Source organism: Hylobates moloch, unplaced genomic scaffold (genome assembly GCF_009828535.3).
Source record: "Hylobates moloch isolate HMO894 unplaced genomic scaffold, HMol_V3 SCAFFOLD_12, whole genome shotgun sequence".
NCBI classification, from domain to species: Eukaryota; Metazoa; Chordata; class Mammalia; order Primates; family Hylobatidae; genus Hylobates; species Hylobates moloch.
Genome location: NW_026652287.1, coordinates 40,970,031 through 40,990,956, shown reverse-complemented (window position 1 = coordinate 40,990,956; position 20,926 = coordinate 40,970,031). Strand labels below are relative to the sequence as shown.

Sequence of the window (20,926 nt, the reverse complement as noted above, 5' to 3'; positions counted from 1 at the left end):
GAGGGGGGAGGGACAGCATTAGGAGATACACCTAATGCTAAATGACGAGTTAATGGGTGCAGGAAATCAACATGGCACATGGATACATATGTAACAAACCTGCACATTGTGCACATGTACCCTAAAACCCTAAAGTATAATTAAAAAAAAAAAAAAATACCGCCACTTGGTGGCGGCATTCTTCGAATGGAAAATAGCATCTGGGGTGCTGAAATGACAAAGGCCTGGGCTTCTTCAGGTCAGAGTGTCAATTCACACTGAATCGAAGTAGGACTGGACCACAGTCAGTCTGCTCTCAGCTTCCCCTTCTTATTCGGGGTCAAAACCAACAGGCGTCTTCTCAAAGCGCCGCACAAGAGTGGGCTCCTTCGCTTTCTCGGAGCGACTCACTTGCTGGTCTCTTAGCCATTGTCAATCAATCATTGCAGGGACAGCCATAGACAATTACTCTGGAGCTGGTCCGCCGGTCAATCAGAATCCAATCGAATCCGTCCTTGTGGTCGGTGGATCCACGTGCCTGTACCACCTGCCACCAGCGCCCGGTGCGTTCTGTAGCCAAATCACCGCAGGTGACGGAATCCACGCCCCTGGGCTCCGCCCCCTCGAAGTCGCGCCCAATCACAGATCTGACCCTCTCAGGAGGGCCCTCCCCCGGGCCACATCCAGTCACGGGCCCCGTCCTTCCAAAACATTGCCCTATCAGAGGTCAAGCTCTCTAGGAATTCCCTACCCTTTTAATGTCCCGCCCCTATGACGGACCCAATCGGAGGGCTCTCCCTCCCCGAAACCCCGCTCCCGGACCGGCTTTTCTCAGGCTTGCGCCGCTGTAGGCCGAAGCGGCGGATGACGCAACCGGGCCGCGCCGCGAGAAGGTCACACGATTCTCCAACATGGCGGCGGCGGCGCTGCGGAGTGGCTGGTGCCGCTGTCCACGGGTGAGCGGCGGTGCGGCGCTGGCAGGGCGAGCTTAGGGGTCTTCTGGGCCTTCGGCCACCAAGGCTTTCTTCTCAGACCCTTGGCCTTCGCGACCCTTGCTTGGGCTCCGTAGAAAGCTTGGGGTTGGATCTTTGGATAGCAGAGGCCAGGACAGGGGGCACAGAGCGTGGCCTGAGGGCGGGGACCGAGCTCACCGGGCAGGGGGCGGCGATGCGCGGAGCCTGGGAGGGAGCTGATCACCCTTCGCCCTCTGATCAGACTCCACGTATACAGGAGAGTGAATGGTAGCCGTGGCGGTGGCGTCCCGTGGAAAAAAGTAGAGGGGAAGGCAAAAAAAAACCGTGAAATTCACAGCTCGCGGTTAAATGCCATGTTCTCTATCGAGAGCATTTCTTGTCTCGTTTCTTCTAACGTTCATTGTGGATGTGCGAGAGGTGGTTCGCGCCCTGGCAGGCTCTTGGGTCCACAGGGCAGTGGGAGTCAAGACGTGTAAGGCGCACTTAGAAAGTAGTACTTTATATTGCTCGTGCTCTTCGTTTTTTCTTTTTTCTTTTTCTTTGAGACAGTTTCGCTCTTGTCGCCCAGTCTGGAGTGCAGTGGCGCGATCTCGGCTCACTGCAACTTCTGCCTCCCGAGTTCAAGCGATTCTCCTGCTTCAGCCTCAGGTAGATCACCTGAGGTCAGGAGTTCGAGATCAACTGGCCAACATGGTGAAATCCCGTCTCTACTAAAACCTCATCTGTACTAAAAATACAAAAAAATTAGCCGGGCATGGTGGCGCGCTCCTGTAATCCCAACTACTTGGGAGGCTGAGGCAGGAGAATCACTTGAACCCGGGAGGCGGAGGTTGCAGTGAGCCGAGATCCTGCCACTTTACTCCAGCCTGGGCGACAGGGGGAGACTCCGTCTCAAAAAAAAAAAAAAAAAAAAGTTATCCTCAAGTAAATACAGGAGATAGTAGGCACCTGTGTAAGTTTGGGATGTTGCATAGGGTTCTCAGAGGTAGGAGGCAGAGAACAGAGAGAAAAACGGCCCAGGAAATGTGGAAATGGTGGAGAAGTTGTACCTGGTCTTTTGACATCAACACGCCAGGTTCTGTGCTGGGTGACAGGGTGCCGAGTTGAACAGGACCTGCACAGAGCTTTTTTTTTTTTCGCCCCAATTTTTTGTGGAGACAGGGTCTAGCTGTGTTGCCCAGGCTGGTCTCAAACTCCTCAGCTCAAACAATCCTTCCGCCTCAGCCTCCCAAAGTATCGGGATTACAGGCATGAGCCGCCAGCTCAGTGCCTGCACAGAACTTAAAGTTCATTATTTGATAGGAGAATAAAGTGCCTTTTATTTTTATTTGATTTTTTTTTTTTCTGAGACAGAGTCTTGTTGTGTCGCCCAGGCTGGAGTGCAGTGGCACAATCTCGGCTCACTGCACCCTCCACCTCCTGGGTTTAAGCAATACTCCTGCCACAGCCTCCTGAGTAGCTGGGACTACAGGCTTGTGCCACCACGCCCGGCTAATTTTGGTATTTTTGGTAGAGACAGGATTTCACCATTTTGGCCAGGCTGATCTCGAACTCCTGACCGGGTGATCCTCCCGCCTCAGCCTCCCAACGTGTTGGGATTACAGGCGTGAGCCACCGCACCCAGCCAGCAAGTGCTTTTACATGAGGTCAGCCCAGTCTTTGCCCAGAGCAACTCCCCTAAATTACTCTGTTTATAGCCCAATGCTTGAGGGGGACATTGTAAGTTTATTTCAGAGTTGTCCCTGGAGCAACACATTATCGATGTTTGTGTCTGAAAATCCAGTTCTCTCACCTTTGGAGGCTGGCAGAAATGGGGTGGGCTCGCAAGAGAAGACTGCTTGCCACTAGCGTAGAAGCTTAGAGTGCCTACTTTCAGACTAAGGGATTAAATTGTACTGGTACATTTAGCCTTCTTCCCCCCATGGGTTGGCATTTCCTGGGACCTGTCCGTTTTCCCCCAGTTTCAGGGGCACAAGGATAGATGTAGGCCCTGGAGGTACAGACACAGCATTTTCTCTTTCCACCAGCTTCTACTTGCTTCTCAGACTTTGGGAAGATTACAGAGTGCCCAGCATGCATCAGGCATAAGATAAAAATTGGCCAATGAGGCCAGGTGCGGTGGCTCATGCCTGTAATCCCAGCACTTTGGAAAACCAGGGGAGGGGTGGATCACTTGAGGTCAGGAGTTTGAGACCAGCCTGGCCAACATGGCAAAACCCCTTCTCTCCTAAAAATACAAATATTAGCCGGATGTGATGGCGCATACCTGTAATTCCAGCTACTCAGGAGACTGAGGCAGGAGAATCGCTTGAACCCGGGAGGCAGAGGTTGCAGTGAGCTGAGATCGCACAACTGCACTCCAGCCTGAGACTCTGTCTCAAAAAAAAAAATGGCCAGTGAGTCGCAGGTGACCCTGCTGTTTTGTGTGTGGTCTGCTTACTTCTCAGTCAACCTCTTGTTAGAATGGATCTTTCTCTTCTCTTCCCCCAATTAGAGATGCCTCGGCAGTGGAATCCAATTTCTTTCCAGCCACAACCTACCCCATGGGTCGACCTATCAGATGTGCCGGCCGGGTGGAGAGCTGCCACTGGTGAGTGACTCAGGATGCTCAGGCCAGCAGACACAGGGGAGGCCTGAAAATTCAGATCCCATTGGCAGGAGGAAGGGATGGGGCTGTGGAGGTGGCTCACACCATCTCAGTGGTGGGCCTTCTGTGTCCGGGGCCTTCAGAATGACAGATGCCAGCGTGCCTGACCTTCTTGGTCCCAGAAACACTTGACCTGCCTCTTGCTTGATGTCGTAAGGGGATAAGGTGCTGTCACTATAGCCCTTTATGTTGGTTCTAATGCTTGGAAGAGACCCCTGTACTGAACTGAATTCTACTTCCCTATGACCTCTGCCCGTGGGTACCTCACCAAGCATGGCTATTTCCTTTTCTGGAAGATAGCCCTTTGATCATTGGTACAGAGTCACCTTGTCACAACCAGACCTCAGGTTCTCCTGGTCATTATTCTTCAACTGTGCTTCTGTTGGTGTCTCAGAATCGTGAAGACAGAAGCCCAAAACCTGACTCCCTTTCCCAGACCTGTACATTTGGGCAGCGCATACATTCTGTCTCCCTCTCTCTCTCTATCTCTCGGCGCCCAGAGCCCCAGCTCAGCTGCCTCCTTGCAGGCAGCTACCTACCTCTCCAGTCCTGTCCTGGGGCCATCGTGGGTGTGGGACAGGACCTGTGACTCTTTCCCTTACTTGTCTAGTCCCCCGCCACACACTCACTCCCATGGTTTGTAGCCCGAGTCTCTGGTAGGTCTGCCATAAGCTTGTGTGATCCTGGATGATCTTACTTAGAACCTGGGCTTCCCCTGGAGAAAGGCTGGCCGGAGTGGCATCTGAATGGGACTGCAGCCTGCTGACAGGGGACCTGGCCACCTGTCCTGGGGAGCAGCACTGGGCTTTTTTTTTTTTTAAGATAGGGTCTCACTCTGTAGCCCAGGCTGGGGTGCAGTGGCGCTATCATGGCTCACTGCAGCCTTGAACTCCTGGGCTTAAGCGATCCTTCCACCTCAGTCTTCTGAGTAGCTGGGACCACAGGTGTGTGACTCCACAGGGCCTGAGCACCAGGCTGGATGCAGCTGTCTCTTGTAGCTTGACAGGAGCCAGGGAGGGGGATCCCACCTGGAGCTGGTATACCCAACACAGCTGTGGAAAAGTTGACCACAGGTGGCCCCTTCCCCGATTGGATTATTGTATGATCATTTGTATGATCATTCATTAAACTGTTTCTCTGTTGTTGTTTTTTTTGAAACAGAGTCTCACTCTGTCGCCTAGGCTGGAGTGCAGGGGTGAGATACCGCTCACTGCAACCTCCATCTCCCGAGTTCAAGCAATTCTCCTGCCTCTGCCTCCTCAATAGCTGGGACTACAGTCATGCGCCACCACACCTGGCTAATTTTTGTATTTTTAGTAGAGGACAAGGTTTCACCATGTTGGCCAGGCTTGTCTCAGACTCCTGGCCTCAAGTGATCCGCCCACCTCGGTTTCCCAAAGTGCTAGGATTACAGATTATGAGCCACTGTGCCCAGCCTTTTGTTTTTTTTGTTTATTTGTTTGTTTTTTGAGATGGAGTCTCATTCCATCACCCAGGCTGAAGTGCAGTGGCATGATCTTGGCTCACTGCAACCTCCAGCTCCTGGGTTCAAGTGATTCTCCTGCCTCAGCCTCCTGAGTAGCTAGCATTACAGGCACCCACCACCACACCCAGCTAATTTTTGTATTTTTAGTAGAGACGGGGTTTCACTATGTTGGTCAGGCTGGTCTGGAACTCCTGACCTCAAGTGATCCGCCCACCTCGGCCTCCCAAAGTGCTGGGATTACAGGTGTGAGCCACCACACCCAGCCTTGTTTTGCTTTTACAAGGCTTTATCTTTTTGAGCAGTTTTAGGTTTACAGAAAAATCCAACAGAATGTACAAAGAGTTGCCATGCCCCTCCTCTCCCATCCGGCACACAGTTTTCTATTCTTCACGTCCTGCATTAGTGTGGCGCATCTGTTACAATTGAGTGGATGTTGATACATTATTATTAACAAATGCATGGTGTACCTTCCGGTTCCCTCTTGGTGGTGTACATTCTCTGTGATTACAGTATCATAAGAGTAGTTTCACTGCCCTAACATTTTTCTGTGTTCCCCCTACTCAACTCACCCTCTTCCTAACAACCTCTGGCAACCACTGATCTTTTTTTTTTTGGTTGTTGTTTGAGACGGAGTCTCACTGTGGCCCAGGCTGGAGTGCAGTGGCGCAATCTTGGCTCACTGCAGGCTCCGCCCCCTGGGGTTCACGCCATTCTCTTGCCTCGGCCTCCCGAGTAGCTGGGACTACAGGCGCCCGCCACCTCACCCGGCTAATTTTTTGTATTTTTAGTAGAGACGGGGTTTCACCGTGTTATCCAGGATGGTCTTGATCTCCTGACCTCGTGATCTGCCCACCTCGGCCTCCCAAAGTGCTGGGATTACAGGCGTGAGCCACCATGCCCGGCCTACCACTGATCTTTTACTGTCCCCTTAGTTTTGCCTTTTCCAGAATGTTCTATAGTTGGAATCAGGCAGTATGTAGCCTTTTCAGAGTGGCTTCTTTCACTTAGTGTGATATACATTTAAGGTTCCTCTATGTCTTTTGACAGCTTGAAAGCGTATTTCTTGTTTGTTTTTTAAATTATTTTATTTTATTTTATTTGAGATGGAGCCTCACTCTGTCACCCAGACTGGAGTGCAGTGGCATAATTTTGGCGCACTGTAGCCTCTTCCTCCCGGGTTCAAGCAATTCTTGTGCCTCAGCCTTCTGAGTAGCTGGAACTAAAGGCACACACCACTATGCCCGGCTAACTTTTGCATTTTTAGTAGAGACGAGGTTTCACCATTTTGGCCAGGCTGGTCTCAAACTCCTGACCTCAGGTGATCTGCCCGCCTCAGCCTCCCAAAGTACTGGGATTACAGGCGTGAACAACCGCGCCCGGCCTGTTTTTTTAAATAGGGTGCTATGTTGCCCAGGTTGGTCTCAAAACTCATGGCCTCAAGCAATCCTTCCTCCTCAGCCTCCTAAAGTGGCTGAGAGCTCATTTTTTTTCAGCACTGAATAATATTCTGTTGTCCGGATATACTACACTTATCACCTGCTGTTTCTTTGTCTTTTATTATTATTATAAAAGAGATAGCTAATAATCATTAAATGTATATCAACAGAAAAGAGAACATTTAAAAAAATCTCTCAGAGTCCCTCTGTGGGGCATTTCATTCTGTGTTCTACTATGTTCTTTAAATTTTTTTTCTTGTACATTCTTTCTAGTCCAAATCATATTCTTCTGGAAACAGAAAAGGCTTTCTGTCCGGCTTGCTAGATAATGTCAAACAAGAATTAGCCAAAAACAAAGAAATGAAAGAAAGTATAAAAAAATTCCGTGATGAGGCCAGAAGGCTAGAAGAATCAGACGTGCTCCAGGAGGCCAGAAGGAAATACGTGAGTTTCTTTGCTGCTTTTTTTTTCCCCACCCAGGCTGGAGTATAGTGGCGCGATCTTGGCTCACTGCAACCTCTGCCTCCCAGGTTCAAGTGATTCCCCTGCCTCAGCCTCCCGAGTAGCTGGGCTTACAGGCACGTGCCACCACACCCAGCTAATTTTTGTATTTTTAGTAGAGACGAGGTTTCACCATGTTGGCCAGGCTGGTCTCGAACTCCTGACCTCAAGTGATCTGCCCGCCTCAGCCTTCCAAAGTGCTGGGATTACAAGTGTGAGCCACCGCGTTGGGCCCCTTTGCTTCTTACCTTTCTTGGTTGACATGTTTGTTTCCAGGACCAGGGTTTCTCCAGGCCAGGGACAGCCAGAGGAGCTCAGGGCTGGACGGTTGGGGGCAGGGTGGCTCGTGAGGAAGTGAGGTAACTGCTCTGATGCACTAATGAGAGGGAGCCAGGGGACAGGTGCGGGTCTCCAGGCCTCTGGGTTCTGCCATGAGACCATGCAGCGTTCTGTGCAGCTTGAAGCATGGTCCCCAGAGCAGCAGCAGTGGCTATTCCTGGGAGTGGATGAGCAATGCAGAGGCTCACACCCTCCCAAACTGCCAGGCCAGCGCCCGCATCTTCACAGGCCCCCAGGCAACACATGCACACCAGCTATGGGATATAGCCCTCTGAGTGGAGCCTGGTGGAAACGAGGTGATGGTGCTGGTTTTATTTTTTATTTTATTTTATTTTATATTTTATATTATTTTATTTATTTTATTTTATATTATATTTTATATGTTATTTTATTTTATGAGATGGAGTCTTGCTCTGTCACCCAGGCTGGAGTGCAGTGGTGCGATCTTGGCTCACTGCAACCTCCAACTCCTGGGTTCAAGTGATTCTCCTGCCTCAGCCTCCCAGATAGCTGGGATTACAGGTGCCCGCCACCACACCCAGCTGATTTTTTGTTGTTGTTATTGTTTTTTGAAGCAGAGTCTTACTCTGTTGCCCAGGCTGGAGTGCAGTGGTACGATTTAGGCTCAACACAACCTCTGCCTCCTAGGCTCAAGCGATTCTCCTGCCTCAGCCTCCCGAGTAGCTGGGATTACAGACACACACCACTACTGCCCAGCTCATTTTTGTATTTTTAGTAAAGACAGGATTTCACCATGTTGGCCAGGCTGACCTTGAACTCCTGACCTCAAATTATCCACCTCCCTTGGCCTCCCAAAGTGCTGAGATTACAGGCATAAGCCACTGCGCCCATCCCTGTATTTCTTTTTGTAGGGACAGGGTTTCACCATGTTGGCCAGGCTGGTCTCAAACTCCTGGCCTCAAGTGATCTGCCCATCTCAGCTTCCCAAAGTGCTGGGATTACAGGTGTGAGCCACTGCTCCCAGCCTGCGATAATATTAATTGTCACTTCTCTTTTTGAGCAGCTGCCAAGCCCTGGCTTCTGGGAATGGCTCTGCATTCCTTTATTTGTAAGGGCCCTGCGAGGCAGGTCCAGTGTCCCCATCTTACCAATGAGCAGCTGAGCCTCAGAGATGCAGGCACCTGCCACGGGTCCCTTGGATTTTGGTTTGGTTTGGTTTGATTTGTGGTTTTTTTTGTTTGTTCATTTTTTGTTTTTCTCTTTTGCGATGGAGTCTTGCTCTGTCAGCCAGGCTGGAGTGCAGTGATGCGATCGTGGCTCACTGCAACCTCCACCTCCCTGGGTTCAAGCGATTCGCCTGCCTTAGCCTCCCGAATAGCTGGAATTACAGGCGCCTGCCACCATGCCGGGCTAATTTTTGTATTTTTAGTAGAGATGGGGTTTCATCACTTTGGCCAGGCTAGTGTTGAACTCCTGACCTCAGGTGATCCATCCGCCTTGGCCTCCCAGAGTGCTGGGATTACAGGCATGAGCCACGGTGCCCAGCCTAGTTTGGTTTTTTGAGACAGGGTCTTGCTCTGTCACCCTGGCTGGAGTGCAGTGGTGTGATCACAGCTCACTGCAGTCTTGACCTTCCCATGTTCAGGTGATTCTCCCACCTCAGCCTCCTGAGTAGCTGTGACTAAAGGCATGGGATACCACGCCTGGCTAATTTTTTTATGTTTCTAGAGACAGGGTCTCGCCATGTTGCCTGTGCTGGTCTTGAACTCTCTGGGCTCAAGCAATCCTCCCATCTCAGCTTCCCAAAGACCTGGGACTACAGCTCACATGCCCAGCCCCTCTTTATCATTAATGCAGGGGTCATCTGAAGACAGAGCAGGCTGAGTTTGGAGTGGGATGGATGGGGCGGGAGACATAAGACCAAATTGTGGTGGCTGGAGGCTGGATGAGGGGCACAGTAAAGACAGGCAAGGCCACCTCCTACCACCTGGTGAAAGGTGAAGGCTAGGCCTCCTGTTCTCAGGAAGTAGCTGCCAAGCGGGGGCCCGAGTCTGCCGGCCTTCTGGGCAAGGAGATCACCGCTGCTGAGACCCTCAATCCAAGCCATGTGGGCAGCCAGGGGCCCTGGAGGCAGCGCATGCTGGCAGGTGCGGGGAGGGAGGCGCTGCGGAGAAAATGCTTCTTGGACCTTTGGCTGTAAGAGAAGTGTCACTGCCGTGTCAGAACATACAGACTTAAAGACACAACGCTTGGCCGGGCACAGTGGCTTACGCCTGTAATCCCAGCACTTTGGGAGGCCAAGGCGGGTGGATCACTTGAGGTCAGAAGTTTGAGACCAGCCTGGCCAACGTGGTAAAACCCTGTCTCTACTGAAAATACAAAAATTAGCCAAGCATGGTGGTGGGCCCTGTAATCCCAGCTACTCAGGAGGCTGGGGCAGGAAAATCGCTTGAACCTGGGAGGAAGAAGTTGCAGTGAGCTGAGATCGTGCCACTGCACTCTAGCCTGGGCAACGGAGTGAGACGTCGTCTCAAAAAAAAAAAAAAAAAAAAAGGACATAATGCTCTTTACCTAGAAAACCATCGAGTCAGAAACCGTGCGGACGAGCGAGGTGCTACGGAAGAAGCTTGGGGAGCTGACGGGCACCGTGAAGGAGGTAACAGTCCCACGCCCGCCTGGAGCCGCTGGAGCTATCGAAGTCCCCTGGCCGCTGGAGGCTGGAGGAAGAGTTGGCTCCTGGGTGGGGGTGGCTTGGCAGCAGTGGGTGGCATGGGGCATGCTGCCACCCTCGGGAAGGTTTCAGGAGTTCCTGACACAGGCAGGGTGAGGTCAGACTGGCAACCTTGCATGACAGTTGACCCAGTAAGTTGGCAGCAGTAAGTGCTGCTAGCCAGGCCTTGAGGAGAACATGAAAATGTTTTTCCTGCCTAAAAATAGGGGAGGGGCCGCTTCCACCCCCTCCCGAGGGTAGAGGCGGGAGTGAGGATTCCTGGGGTGCTGCGGGCTCTCCTCGGTTGCCTGTTCTGTCCAGCTTTGCCCAGCATGGGGCACCCTCACCGCCCTTCTTTCCCCGGGGTCCCCTCCTTGGGAATCCTTGCTGCCAGGCAGTTCCCAGGTCTCCAGAGGACTCCTGCCCGTTTTGGAGAGGGACCAGTTGACCCAGCGTCTCACCCAGAGCCCAGGGGCCAGCATCCCGGAAGCCATGGCGGTGTTCTCATGGCTTTGGGGGTTCCGCGCACCACAGGAGCACAGAAGGCCTCTGCCGGCCTCGGGGAGCCAGATCTGCCCTTATCTCCAGCAGGAATTCATTCCTCCTGCTCCCCCGTCCTGCCCCTGGGGCCGGTGCCAACGCCCCCTCTCTGTGTCTGTCTCAGTAGAGCCTTCACGAAGTCAGTAAAAGTGATCTCGGCCGGAAAATAAAGGAGGGCGTGGAGGAAGCAGCCAAGACGGCCAAGCAGTCGGCCGAGTCAGTATCCAAAGGCGGGGAGAAGCTGGGCAGGACGGCGGCCTTCAGAGCCCTCTCCCAGGTGAGCCCAGGCCTGGGCCAGGGTGTGCAGCCCAGGGCGGCCGAACCCAGACACCCACCCCAGCCCTGCTGTGCCTCGCTCGCAGGGGGTGGAATCCGTGAAGAAGGAAATTGACGACAGCGTCCTGGGACAGACCGGGCCCTACCGGAGGCCCCAGCAACTCCGGAAGAGAACGGAGTTTGCGGGAGATAAGTTCAAGGAGGAGAAAGTGTTTGAGCCAAACGAGTAGGTGCCAGCCCGTGGCCCTCGCTGCCCCCATTTTGTGCAGCTTTTACTGCTATTTCTGGGGCCCACCAATGGTTCCCTCCTGAGTCAGTTTCTTGAGTTTGCCTTCTGCCCAAGGTTCCTGGCTCCCTCGAATTTGAGGGTGAGAGGTGAGGGCGGGGTCCTCAGAGCCCCTAGGTTTGAGGTGTCAGCTGCCCGCTGTCCTCTGCTGCCCCTCCCTGAAGCCGCAGGAGGGCACAGGGTGGCCCCGGTGCTGCCGCTCACCCCAGGGCCCACCCTCTTCCCCAGGGAGGCCCTGGGGGTCGTGCTGCACAAGGACTCCAAGTGGTACCAGCAGTGGAAGGACTTCAAGGAGAACAACGTGGTGTTTAACCGTGAGTGAGGGTGTTTCGGAGGGCAGGTGACCGTGTCCCAGGCAGTCGGTGGACCGCAGGGTGATCCTCCTGCCTTAGGCACAAGACAGAGCCCCGTTTTGCAGAGGAGGAGATCGGGGTCAGAGTGGGCCGGTCACTTCTTTGCGGTCACCTGATGGTGCAGCTGTAGATTCTGCCGCCAGAAGCCAGGTGCTCCCTCATAAGCACGGCCAAGGCCCCGAAACGAGCCGCAGGCCCCTGTCACTTGTCCTGTGAGGAGGACTGCTAGAGGCCTGTGTTTCCTTTGTAGTGAAAGCAACAGCCAGCGGGGTGGCGGCCCATAACTTATACAGCCCCGCTAGGGCCGCAGCTGAGGGGCCTCTGCGCCTGGCCAGGTAGGTGGGCAGGCAGCGGTCCCCAAGCACAGATGAGGATGCAGGTCCACAGCCGTCCCCTCCCTGACCCCACCCGTGTCAGGATGGATCCCACAGTGGCCACAGGGAGTCCCTGGAAGCTGTGAGGGAGGGTTGTGTTTCTGGAAGGGGCCCCTTCTCCTCCAGCATCTGCCCTGTCTTCCACAGGGTTCTTTGAGATGAAGATGAAGTATGACGAAAGCGACAACGCATTCATCCGGGCATCCCGGGCCCTTACGGACAAGGTCACCGACTTGCTGGGTGAGTGAGTCATCCCCGGACCTCGCAGGCTGGTGGTGGGGCGGGGTCCCCGGCCCTCCCCGAACTCCCGGCTCTGCTCCCTGCAGGGGGTCTGTTCTCCAAGACAGAGATGTCGGAGGTGCTCACGGAGATCCTCCGGGTGGACCCGGCCTTTGATAAGGACCGGTTTCTGAAGCAGTGCGAGAACGACATCATCCCCAATGTCCTGGAGGTGGGTGCTGCGCCCCCAGGTCCCCTCCCAGGCAGCAGGTCCTGGCTCCACCACCTCCCCCACCCCAGCCGGCACCCTGGGTGCTGCCAGGGAGCTCCGCTGCCGAGGCTATTTTCTGAGGAGGCTGGTTGCACACGGGCTCCTGCCCGGCTGCAGCTGCCCCGTGAGCTATGGCCCGAAGCCCTTCCTGGGCCTTAACGGCACCTCTGGTGCCCCCAGGTGCCGTTTCCCTCACTCCTGCTGCCTGAGGCTGTTCTCTGAGGTTGCTGGGAGCAGCTGCTGGAGGCCAGGGATTGTCTCAGGTGCCTGGAGCCCCTCACCCCTTGGGAGAAGTGGGCATCTGTCCTCAGACATCAGAGCTGGCCCCAGGCCACGTCTGACCTAGAGCTGCAGCTGAGGGGGTTCCCTCACGGTGCTGTCCCTGGCAACCAGACCCTCGCTGGGCTTATAGATGAGGGTATCTTGCTCAAGGTCATGCTGCAGCCTGCCCCCTACAAGCCTCTCCCTGAGGTTGGTGGCCTCTTGTCTTCCCTGCTGCCTCTGCCTCTCTGCAGCCCCCAGGATGCAGGAGGAGCCTGGATACCTTTGGCCCAGTCGGGCCAGGCCTCTGGAAGGCCCTTCATGGGACTCTCCATCCTTGGCCCCGCCGGCCTCTGCCCAACGTCCTCTTCCTCCTCCAGTTTCCCGTATCCTTCCCGCCACTTCGGGCAGGGCTGGGAGGCGGTGCGGATGGGCGCCATGCCCCAAAACAGCAGCCTGAGCACCGCAGTGCCTTCCAGGATGGGTGATGGGTGCCGAGTGTTCTGGCCACCCGCCCCCTACCGCTCACAGCTTTCACCACCAGCATCCGGCTCCTTCCCGCTCTTCTCCCCGCTGCAGGCGCCTTCCTCCCCCTCATCGGATCTGGCCCAGGCTCCGGGATCCTGTGGAAGCAGCTCCCAGCCCAGGCATGCCCCCTGCAGCCCACCCCTCCCTCTCGCTGCCCCCAGTAGTTAGGAGGCAGCCGGTCCCATGGTGGGCCTTGCAGTCCGAAACGTGGTCCCCTGGGAGGACAGAGGACATGGGCTCACTGTGGGAGCCGGAGTGTGGGTCCTCATCTCCCTGGCTTGAATTCCTGACCAGGCTGAAAGCTGGGTCCCCAGCTGCCTTTCTCTTCCTCTACCAGGTTCCAGGGGGCTCCCCCTGTGGGGTGCCTCCTGGGTGGTCACCCACAGGCTGCCCTCTGCCTGTGCCCAGGCCAGAGCCAGGCACTGACACCAGCAGGGATGGGCCTGGGGAGGGACACTCAGTGCCACAGCTCCACCCGCGCCCCACAGGTGGCAGCCGGGGGTGTCTGAGGAAACTCCCCACCCCGCATCACTGGAGAATGTTCCCAGGACCTCGCCTGCTGCCTGAAAAGCCCACTCTCGTTCTGGTACTTATTTTCCCTTCCTTTTTAGGCCATGATTTCTGGAGAGCTTGACATTCTCAAAGACTGGTGCTATGAAGCTGTGAGTACTTCCTTTCTTTTTTTTTTAAGGCCTAAAAAATCACCATGGAGGATCACCATGGAGAAGTTCCACTTTGGTGGCTCCGTTGGGGTAGCTCCCAACAGGCAGGACCTGGGCTCCTGGTGGGGGGATCCTCACGTCTCACCCTCCGAGAGCCTGACATCCCCCCGCCCCCGACACCTTCCATTCCTCAGCGTGTGACACATCTGGGCTCTCAGGCTGGACACCGGGTCACCCGCCAGTCTTTTGCTCCCAGACTGTAAACTTTGTTAGGGAGAATCCTTCTCTGGGCTGGTGTCTAAGAGATGGCTGGTTGGGGGTGTCCCCTGGGCCCGTGAGAGATCACAAAGCTGCCAATTTTACTGGGCCTTTTTTTTCCCTCCAATCTTAAAATAATTTTGGTTAGGTCTGGGCGCAGTGGCCTATGCCTTCAATCCCAGCAGCCCAAGGCGGGAGATTGGTTGAGCCCAGGCATTCAAGACTAGCCTGGGAAACACAGCAAGATCCTGTCTCTACAAAAAAATTTAAAATGAGCCAAGTGGCAGGGCGCGGTGGCTGACACCTGTAATCCCAGCACTTTGGGATGCCAAGGCAGGCGATTGCCTGAGCTCAAGAGTTCGAGACCAGCCTGGGCAACATGGTGAAACCCCATCTCTACTAAAATAAAAAATTAGCCAGGCATGCTGGTGCACGTCTGTAATCCCAGCTACTGGGGAGGCTGAGGCAGTAGAATTGCTTAAATCCGGGAGGTGGAGGTTGCAGTGAGCCGAGGTCACGCCACTGCGCTTCAGCCTGGGCGACAGAGCAAGATTCTGTCTCCAAAAAAAAAAAAAAAAAAAGCCAAGCGTGGTGGCAGGCACCTGTTGTCCCAGCTATTAGGGAGGCTGAGGCAGGAGAATTGCTTGAACCCAGGAGGCAGAGGTTGCAGTGAGCCAAGATTGCGCCACTGCACTCCAGCCTGGGCAACAGAGCGAGACTGTCTTAAAAAAAAAAAAAAAAAAAAGAAAAAAAAGAAATAATGTAGGGAAGGAGAGTCCCAGGAGAGGTGAAGTAAAATGAGGTCTCTGGGGGGCCCGACTGCCCTATTTCAGGTGGCTGCAGTGGCCTGGGGTGCAGGCTGGGGCCGGGGGTCAGGGAGAGTGTGGGTCTCCCACATGACTGAGGGGGCTGGGAGCCAAGTGGGGTTTGAAGGTATCACCCACCCCACTTCCCAGGCCAGAGCACAGTCCCTGTGCTCACCTCCCAGGGGTTGTGAGAATGAAGTGTGATCACAGAAACCAGGGCAGTGCTGGCCCCAGGCCAGAGGGAACCCGTAGAGGTAACCCTGGTAACGAAACAGCCCCTGGAAGGGTAGGGGGAGCTTTCATCGGTGACCCAGGGCCACCACCTATGGGGCGCGGATGGGGTTGCGGCACTGGGTGCCCCTCCCCAGGCCCTGGGAGCCTCCAGGGCCTGCCGAGTTTCTTGGACCCATTAGCTGTCCTCACGACATGATCCTGAAACATAGATCCAAACAAAACATCGATAGTCTTTCCACACCAGGAAGGTGCTGGTCCGGGTGAGGCCTCAACTGCTTCTCAGAGTCAAGGCTTCGGGTTCGGGGGCCACCAGCAGCACCGCGTACCTGGGGTCTGGTCTAGCTGTCCGCCCCATCCCTGGCAGCCTCCCTGTCTCTGCCTGAGTCCATCCCTGTGGGGCTCCCAGCTCCCATCTCCTCAGGCCACCTCATCTCACCCTATTCGCTCCCCGACCTGTGTGTCTTTCCCCCGACTTCTTCATATTAAGCGATCCAGAATCTTTCTTGGCTAATTCTATTCTGCACCCAGCTCATAAACAACTTGGAAAAAGCAGAGGAGAAGATGTCAGATTTTCTTTTTAAATACTCCCCTGCATAGTGACTAATCCAGCAGGCATTTATGAGTTTCGATGTGGATTTTTTTTTTTTTTTTTTTTTTTTTTGGTTTTTTGTTTTGTTTTTACCTTGGGACCATTACGCCACAGCTGACTCGCTTTGCCAGGGAGCTGCTGGTGCCCTGGAAACACAGCCGAAGTTCCAGCCACGTCCACAGAAGTGTTTTTAAAATGTCACCTTTAAGAAACCGAACAAGTAGGATTGGCTCTGTGTGTGTTTTTCTCTCCCCTCCGCAGATCAGTCGTTTCCATAAAAAGTAGATGCTATCGGAACATCTTTTCTCTCATGGTTTCATGCCAAGCCCAGAGAAACCTCCAGTGAAAACGTGTCTCGGGGGCTGCTTCCTGTGCCCGGCACAGGCGCAGGGGCGTTGAGGGTGACACTGGGGGCTGGTCAGTGACAGAGGCAGCCTCGGGCTGAGGACAGATCCTAGAAGAGGCGTTTGATCTCAGGCCAAGATTCAGAGTGCAGTGAATATGGAAGTATGAAAGATCAGCCAAGGGGCCGCCAGCTTAGCCCTGGGAGTAGATTTGGGATTTTGTTCCAAGAGAATCACCCACTTTGCTGATGAATCCTGTTTTCATTGGGTCATCTGGGTAGAGTGTCGTTCCCAGGAGAGGGAAGTGTGTGATCTGGGCCAGTAAGTGAGTGACACCTGCCTCCCCACTTGGACCTGGGTTCTTGGCCTCTGCCATTGCTGGCTGGCGGCAGGGCACCCGGGCGCCAGGGTGTGTGGGCAGCAGCTCTGTGTGGCATGGTGCCCGCCCTGGGTGGCATCATGCAGGCGTGTCGGCCTCTCATTGCAGACTTACAGCCAGCTGGCCCACCCCATCCAGCAGGCCAAGGCGCTGGGTCTCCAGTTCCATTCTCGAATCCTAGACATTGACAACGTTGACGTAAGCACCTCTCGCAGTAGGGGCCCGGGCCACCATCGGGGGTGGGAACTATGGCCCAGACAGGGCCCAGGAGGTGGCCTTGCCAGAGGCTGGGGGCCATGTGCTGATCCAAGAGGTCTTGGGCTTGTCCAAGGGGAGGGTCTCGAGGGAGGCCTGGTCCTGGTCTGAGAGGCAAGGCCCACAGGGAGGGACCGGTGCTGAGCCTGGTGCTGGAGCCTTCTCCCAGCAGGGCCTAGGCACAGGGGTTTCACCTCCAGGGGAGTAGCTGGGCCGTCCTCTGAGGCCCACCCCCCTCTCTCGACCCCTCTGCAGCTGGCCATGGGCAAGATGATGGAGCAGGGGCCGGTGCTGATCATCACCTTCCAGGCACAGCTGGTGATGGTGGTCAGGAACCCCAAAGGCGAGGTGGTGGAGGGCGACCCGGTGAGTGAGGGAGTGGGATGGGGTGGGCACATGACACTGCCTGTCTCCAAGATCTGTGTGGCCACCTGGCAGGGACCCCAGCTCAGAGCCCTGAAGCTCTGGGACTGGGTGGGGATGCGGAGAAACCTCCGGGCCAGAGTTTGGGGTTGAGGGAGTCGGAGACCAGCAGACCTGTCTGTTTTTACCAAGGCCTGGGTGGTTCCTGAGTCTAGGCAATTGTGCTGGCCTCTGCTCCCAGCCCCTGGGGAAGTTGCTGGTGGCTCCTGCCCCGCAGAGCCTGGCCCCTCCCAGAGCTGCCTGGGTCGCCTCAACCCTCTCAACAGTGCCCTTCCCACCCCACCCTGCAGGACAAGGTGCTGCGGATGCTGTACGTATGGGCGCTCTGCCGAGACCAGGACGAGCTCAACCCCTACGCGGCCTGGCGGCTCCTGGACATCTCGGCCTCCAGCACAGAGCAGATCCTCTGAGTGTGGTGCCGCAGCCAGGGAGCCCCGGGCTGGGTCATCAGGCACAGAGGCACCGCAACACCACCTGCGGCAACTCCAGACCTCTGGGAATAAGACTGCGGGCTCTGCCCCCAGCTCTGCCAGGACGGCTGCAAGACCAGCTGGCCCGGGAGGGGACAACGGGCTGCTGCGGGTGCGCGGCAGCTGGAGACACCCCCCGCCAGGGCCAACCCCTGCCCTGTTGCTCTGCCTTGCAGGGGTCCCGGTGCCTGGTCACCTGGGGTGCACACAGGCCACACAGTGCCAAGAGGGCCCAGGGACTCCCCTCACAGCAGGGTGGGACCCGGGACCCGCGGCTCAGTGGCCCGCTAGCCACGTCAGCCAAGCCACTTTAGGTCCATTTTTTATTTTAACAGTGCTCTTCCATCTTGTGCATAAGCCTGAGATTTGGAAAGAATAAAACACCGAATTGCAGAAGAGCAGCTCCGGAGTCTGAAGTGCCTTCTCTGGCGCGGGAGTGGCTGGGGCGAGGGTGGGGGTGGGAGCGGGCGGCTGCTCTGGGAGGCGGTCAAGGTCGAGTGAGGAACTGCAGCCGCAGTGGGTGGACGCCTTGCCCAGGGCTGGACCCTGGGTTGGAAGACGAGGCCAGTGGCAGACAAAACTAGGGGGACTTACTCATCCCAGTGACCTGCCTGAGCTCTCTGAGGATTGAGGTCCCCAGGGCCGGGGGCGCTTGAGTGCCCATATGAGTGTTTTAGGGACCCTGAGTTCCCCCCACAAACGGAGTCTCGAGTGGGGTCCATCGCAGAGGAGAATGCAGGCTGGGGGGCCCGAAGTGCCAGTGGAGGTGGGAGTGGCAGCTGCTCACTCCCCCGCGAGGTCGTGGGTGCTCGCGGGTCCTCGGGGCTGGGGCTTCGTCCTCCCGCAGGCCCGGGCGGGGTCTCTGGCTCGCGCGCCGCTCCCTGCGCAGCCTCCGCCCCCTGCAGCCCCGCCCCCCGCGGCGGCCCCGCCCCCGTCGCCATGGGAACAGCCGCGGCGGCCCGGCTCGCGCGCTGCTTGCCTGCCTCGGTCTCCGCCGCTCCAGGGGCGGGTGGGGTGGGCTGAGCCGGAGCCCGGGCCGCCGCCGCCGCCGCCGGGGAGAGGCCGAACGCGGAGCCGGCGCGGGTCCCGGAGAGAGCGCAGCCGCCGGGCGGTCGGTCCCCGTCCGGGTCGAAGCTAGGGTGAGGGGCGCGCCGGGGCGGGGGCGGTGGGGGAGGGGGTCCCAGGCCGCCGAGAACAAAGGGAGCGGGGGGCAGGGGCCGCGGGGACCGTCCCCACGCCGCGCGCCCGGGCCGCGGCCGCGCGTTCGCACCTGTTGTGTGCGGCCCAGGCCGGGCGCGGCTCCGTTTCCCGGCTCTCAGCGCCCCCACCTGCGCGCACGGCCAGAGTTGGGTCCCCGCGTGGTGGTGGCGGCGATCCGGCGGGCCGGGCATGGGCGTAGCCCGGGGACCGAGGCGCGGGCGGGGGATGGGGTCGGGCACTGTAAGGGGGGCGGCGGCGGCGGCAGGAGGGGGCGAAGCGGAGGAGGCGCGAGAGGGAGGGCGCAGCCTCATCCCCGGCGCCCGGGGCGGGTCCCCTCCTCCGCAGGGCGCGCGGCGATGTGAGCCATGAGCGCGACGTGGACGCTGTCGCCGGAGCCCCTGCCGCCGTCGACGGGGCCCCCGGTGGGCGCGGGCCTGGACGCGGAGCAGCGCACGGTGTTCGCCTTCGTACTCTGCCTGCTCGTGGTGCTGGTGCTGTTGATGGTGCGCTGCGTGCGCATCCTGCTCGACCCCTACAGCCGCATGCCCGCCTCGTCCTGGACCGACCACAAGGAGGCGCTCGAGCGCGGGCAGTTCGACTACGCGTTGGTGTGAGGGGTGCGGCGCCCCCCAGCCGGCCCTGCGCGGGGTCTCCGAGGGTCGGCCCGGCGGGGGGCGCCGCGGGGCCAGGACTGCGCTCAGGATCCCACCCCGGAGCCCCCAGCCCGGGGGAGTGGGGGAGGGAGTTGGGAGAAACCCAGCCCCTCCCCCTCGAGACCCCTCCCATGTCCCTTCCTGGCCTGGCCGGAGCCCCACCTCGTGCCTTTATCCGCCTTGTCCCTTCCTCTCTGCGCATCTCACCCGCCTGGCTGGCCTCCCCCCGACTCTGAATCCCGGGTGGGAGGAGGACCCCTGCACCGCCCCCTCCCCAGCGTGTAAGTGGCTCTGCTATTGTGCGTCCCTGGAAGTGGGGACTCCCTTGTCCCTCCTCCCTCCCCTGTTGTCTGGCCGTCGTCAACCCCACCTTGACTGAGTGTTGAGCCCGTCCTTGGGCTCTGGCCCTGCGGGGCAGGCTCTCCCGGGCCCACGGGGCGGACGCTGCATACCAATTTGCCCTGCACCGCCTGTCCCGGAGACGGAGCCCGAAGGCCTGCTATGGCGGCTGTGTCGAGGATGCGTGGCGCCTGCCGTGGCGGGACAGCGTGGGCAGGCTCATTCCTGCCCCCAACCCGGGCCCCAGGACAGGTCAGCGCGCCCTGCCCCGGTGCCCACCGCTGCCCCCCATCCGCCCTCCTGCCACTTGCCCCTGACCCCCCTGCCATGCCTCCCGCAGCCCTCCCATGCCGTTCCACTCCTCCCTGCCTCTGAGCCGAACATGATAATAAAAGCTATTATTGAGCGCTTACTGCATGCCAAGCAGCGTGCTGAGTTGGCACCTCCTGTTTATAGCCTATCTCCTCTTCGGGATCGTGAGAATGAGCCAGGCCCTGTTAGCATCCCTATTCTACAGGCCAGGAGACTGAGGGCCAGGCAGCTCCAGTGACTTACTTGCCCACAGTCACATGGCTAGAGTCTGGTAGGGCTGGAAGTGGAACCCAGGTCTGGCTTTTGCATGTTTTTAAAGCGTCCCAGGGCTGCAAAGACACCAAGATCACAAGCACCTTTCACCAGCTTTGGGGGGGCTGATGTGTAACCCCCAGCTGCCTCTCCTCCACACACAATTCTGTTGACCTGGGGAGGCGCTGGGGGTGGTGAGACTCAGCCCTGTGGGGAACTGGGAGGAGCACCCTCCACCAGCCCGGGAGGGAGGCTCCGACGACCGTACCTGCAGCCTAAGCCTCCTCCCCCTGCCCACCACCATTGGCAGCGTTTGTGGGTCTGGTGCGGTGGGGCGGTGACCAGGGACGGAGTGGTCTGGCTGCGCTCCAAGGCCCTCCCAAGAGATGTGCACTCCAGGGGAGCCATGTGCAGTGTGTGGGGAGGAATGAGCGTTTCTATAAAAGGAAGGCTGGGTGAATGCACAGGCTCCGCGAGCAGAGAATTTACCGACTTGGATTACTAGCTGGGCGTGGGACGCGGTGCCGTGGGAGGACATCTGCTTCCCTCCCTCGGTCCCGACCCTCAGTCCACACCCACAGGGCAGGTGAAACTGATGGAAGGGGCCCC

General features: G+C 57.3%; 2 protein-coding genes across 3 annotated transcripts; both read left to right on the top strand.

Moving 5' to 3' along the window:
- The first annotated feature begins 446 nt into the window (after positions 1-446).
- Positions 447-17,957, top strand: TIMM44 (translocase of inner mitochondrial membrane 44). 2 transcript variants are annotated; one of them, XM_032169511.2, is made up of 13 exons: positions 447-935; positions 3,448-3,543; positions 6,796-6,966; positions 9,899-9,979; positions 10,701-10,850; positions 10,936-11,075; positions 11,364-11,449; positions 12,010-12,102; positions 12,189-12,313; positions 13,753-13,803; positions 16,522-16,611; positions 16,924-17,034; positions 17,382-17,957. In XM_032169511.2, exons 1-13 carry the CDS (start codon positions 891-893, stop codon positions 17,499-17,501), a joined length of 1,359 nt encoding a protein of 452 aa, XP_032025402.1. In that variant the 5' UTR covers positions 447-890; the 3' UTR covers positions 17,502-17,957. The 2 variants fall into 2 exon arrangements, with proteins under 2 accessions (XP_032025402.1, XP_032025403.1); XM_032169512.2 differs by lacking the exons at positions 13,753-13,803; positions 16,522-16,611; positions 16,924-17,034; positions 17,382-17,957 and adding an exon at positions 13,193-13,746.
- A 623-nt stretch (positions 17,958-18,580) lies between these two features.
- CTXN1 (cortexin 1) lies at positions 18,581-20,163 on the top strand. The gene is made up of 2 exons (XM_032169514.2): positions 18,581-18,700; positions 19,107-20,163. The coding sequence occupies exon 2, from the start codon at positions 19,127-19,129 to the stop codon at positions 19,373-19,375; it is 249 nt and encodes an 82-aa protein (XP_032025405.1). The 5' UTR covers positions 18,581-18,700; positions 19,107-19,126; the 3' UTR covers positions 19,376-20,163.
- The last annotated feature ends 763 nt before the right edge of the window (positions 20,164-20,926 follow it).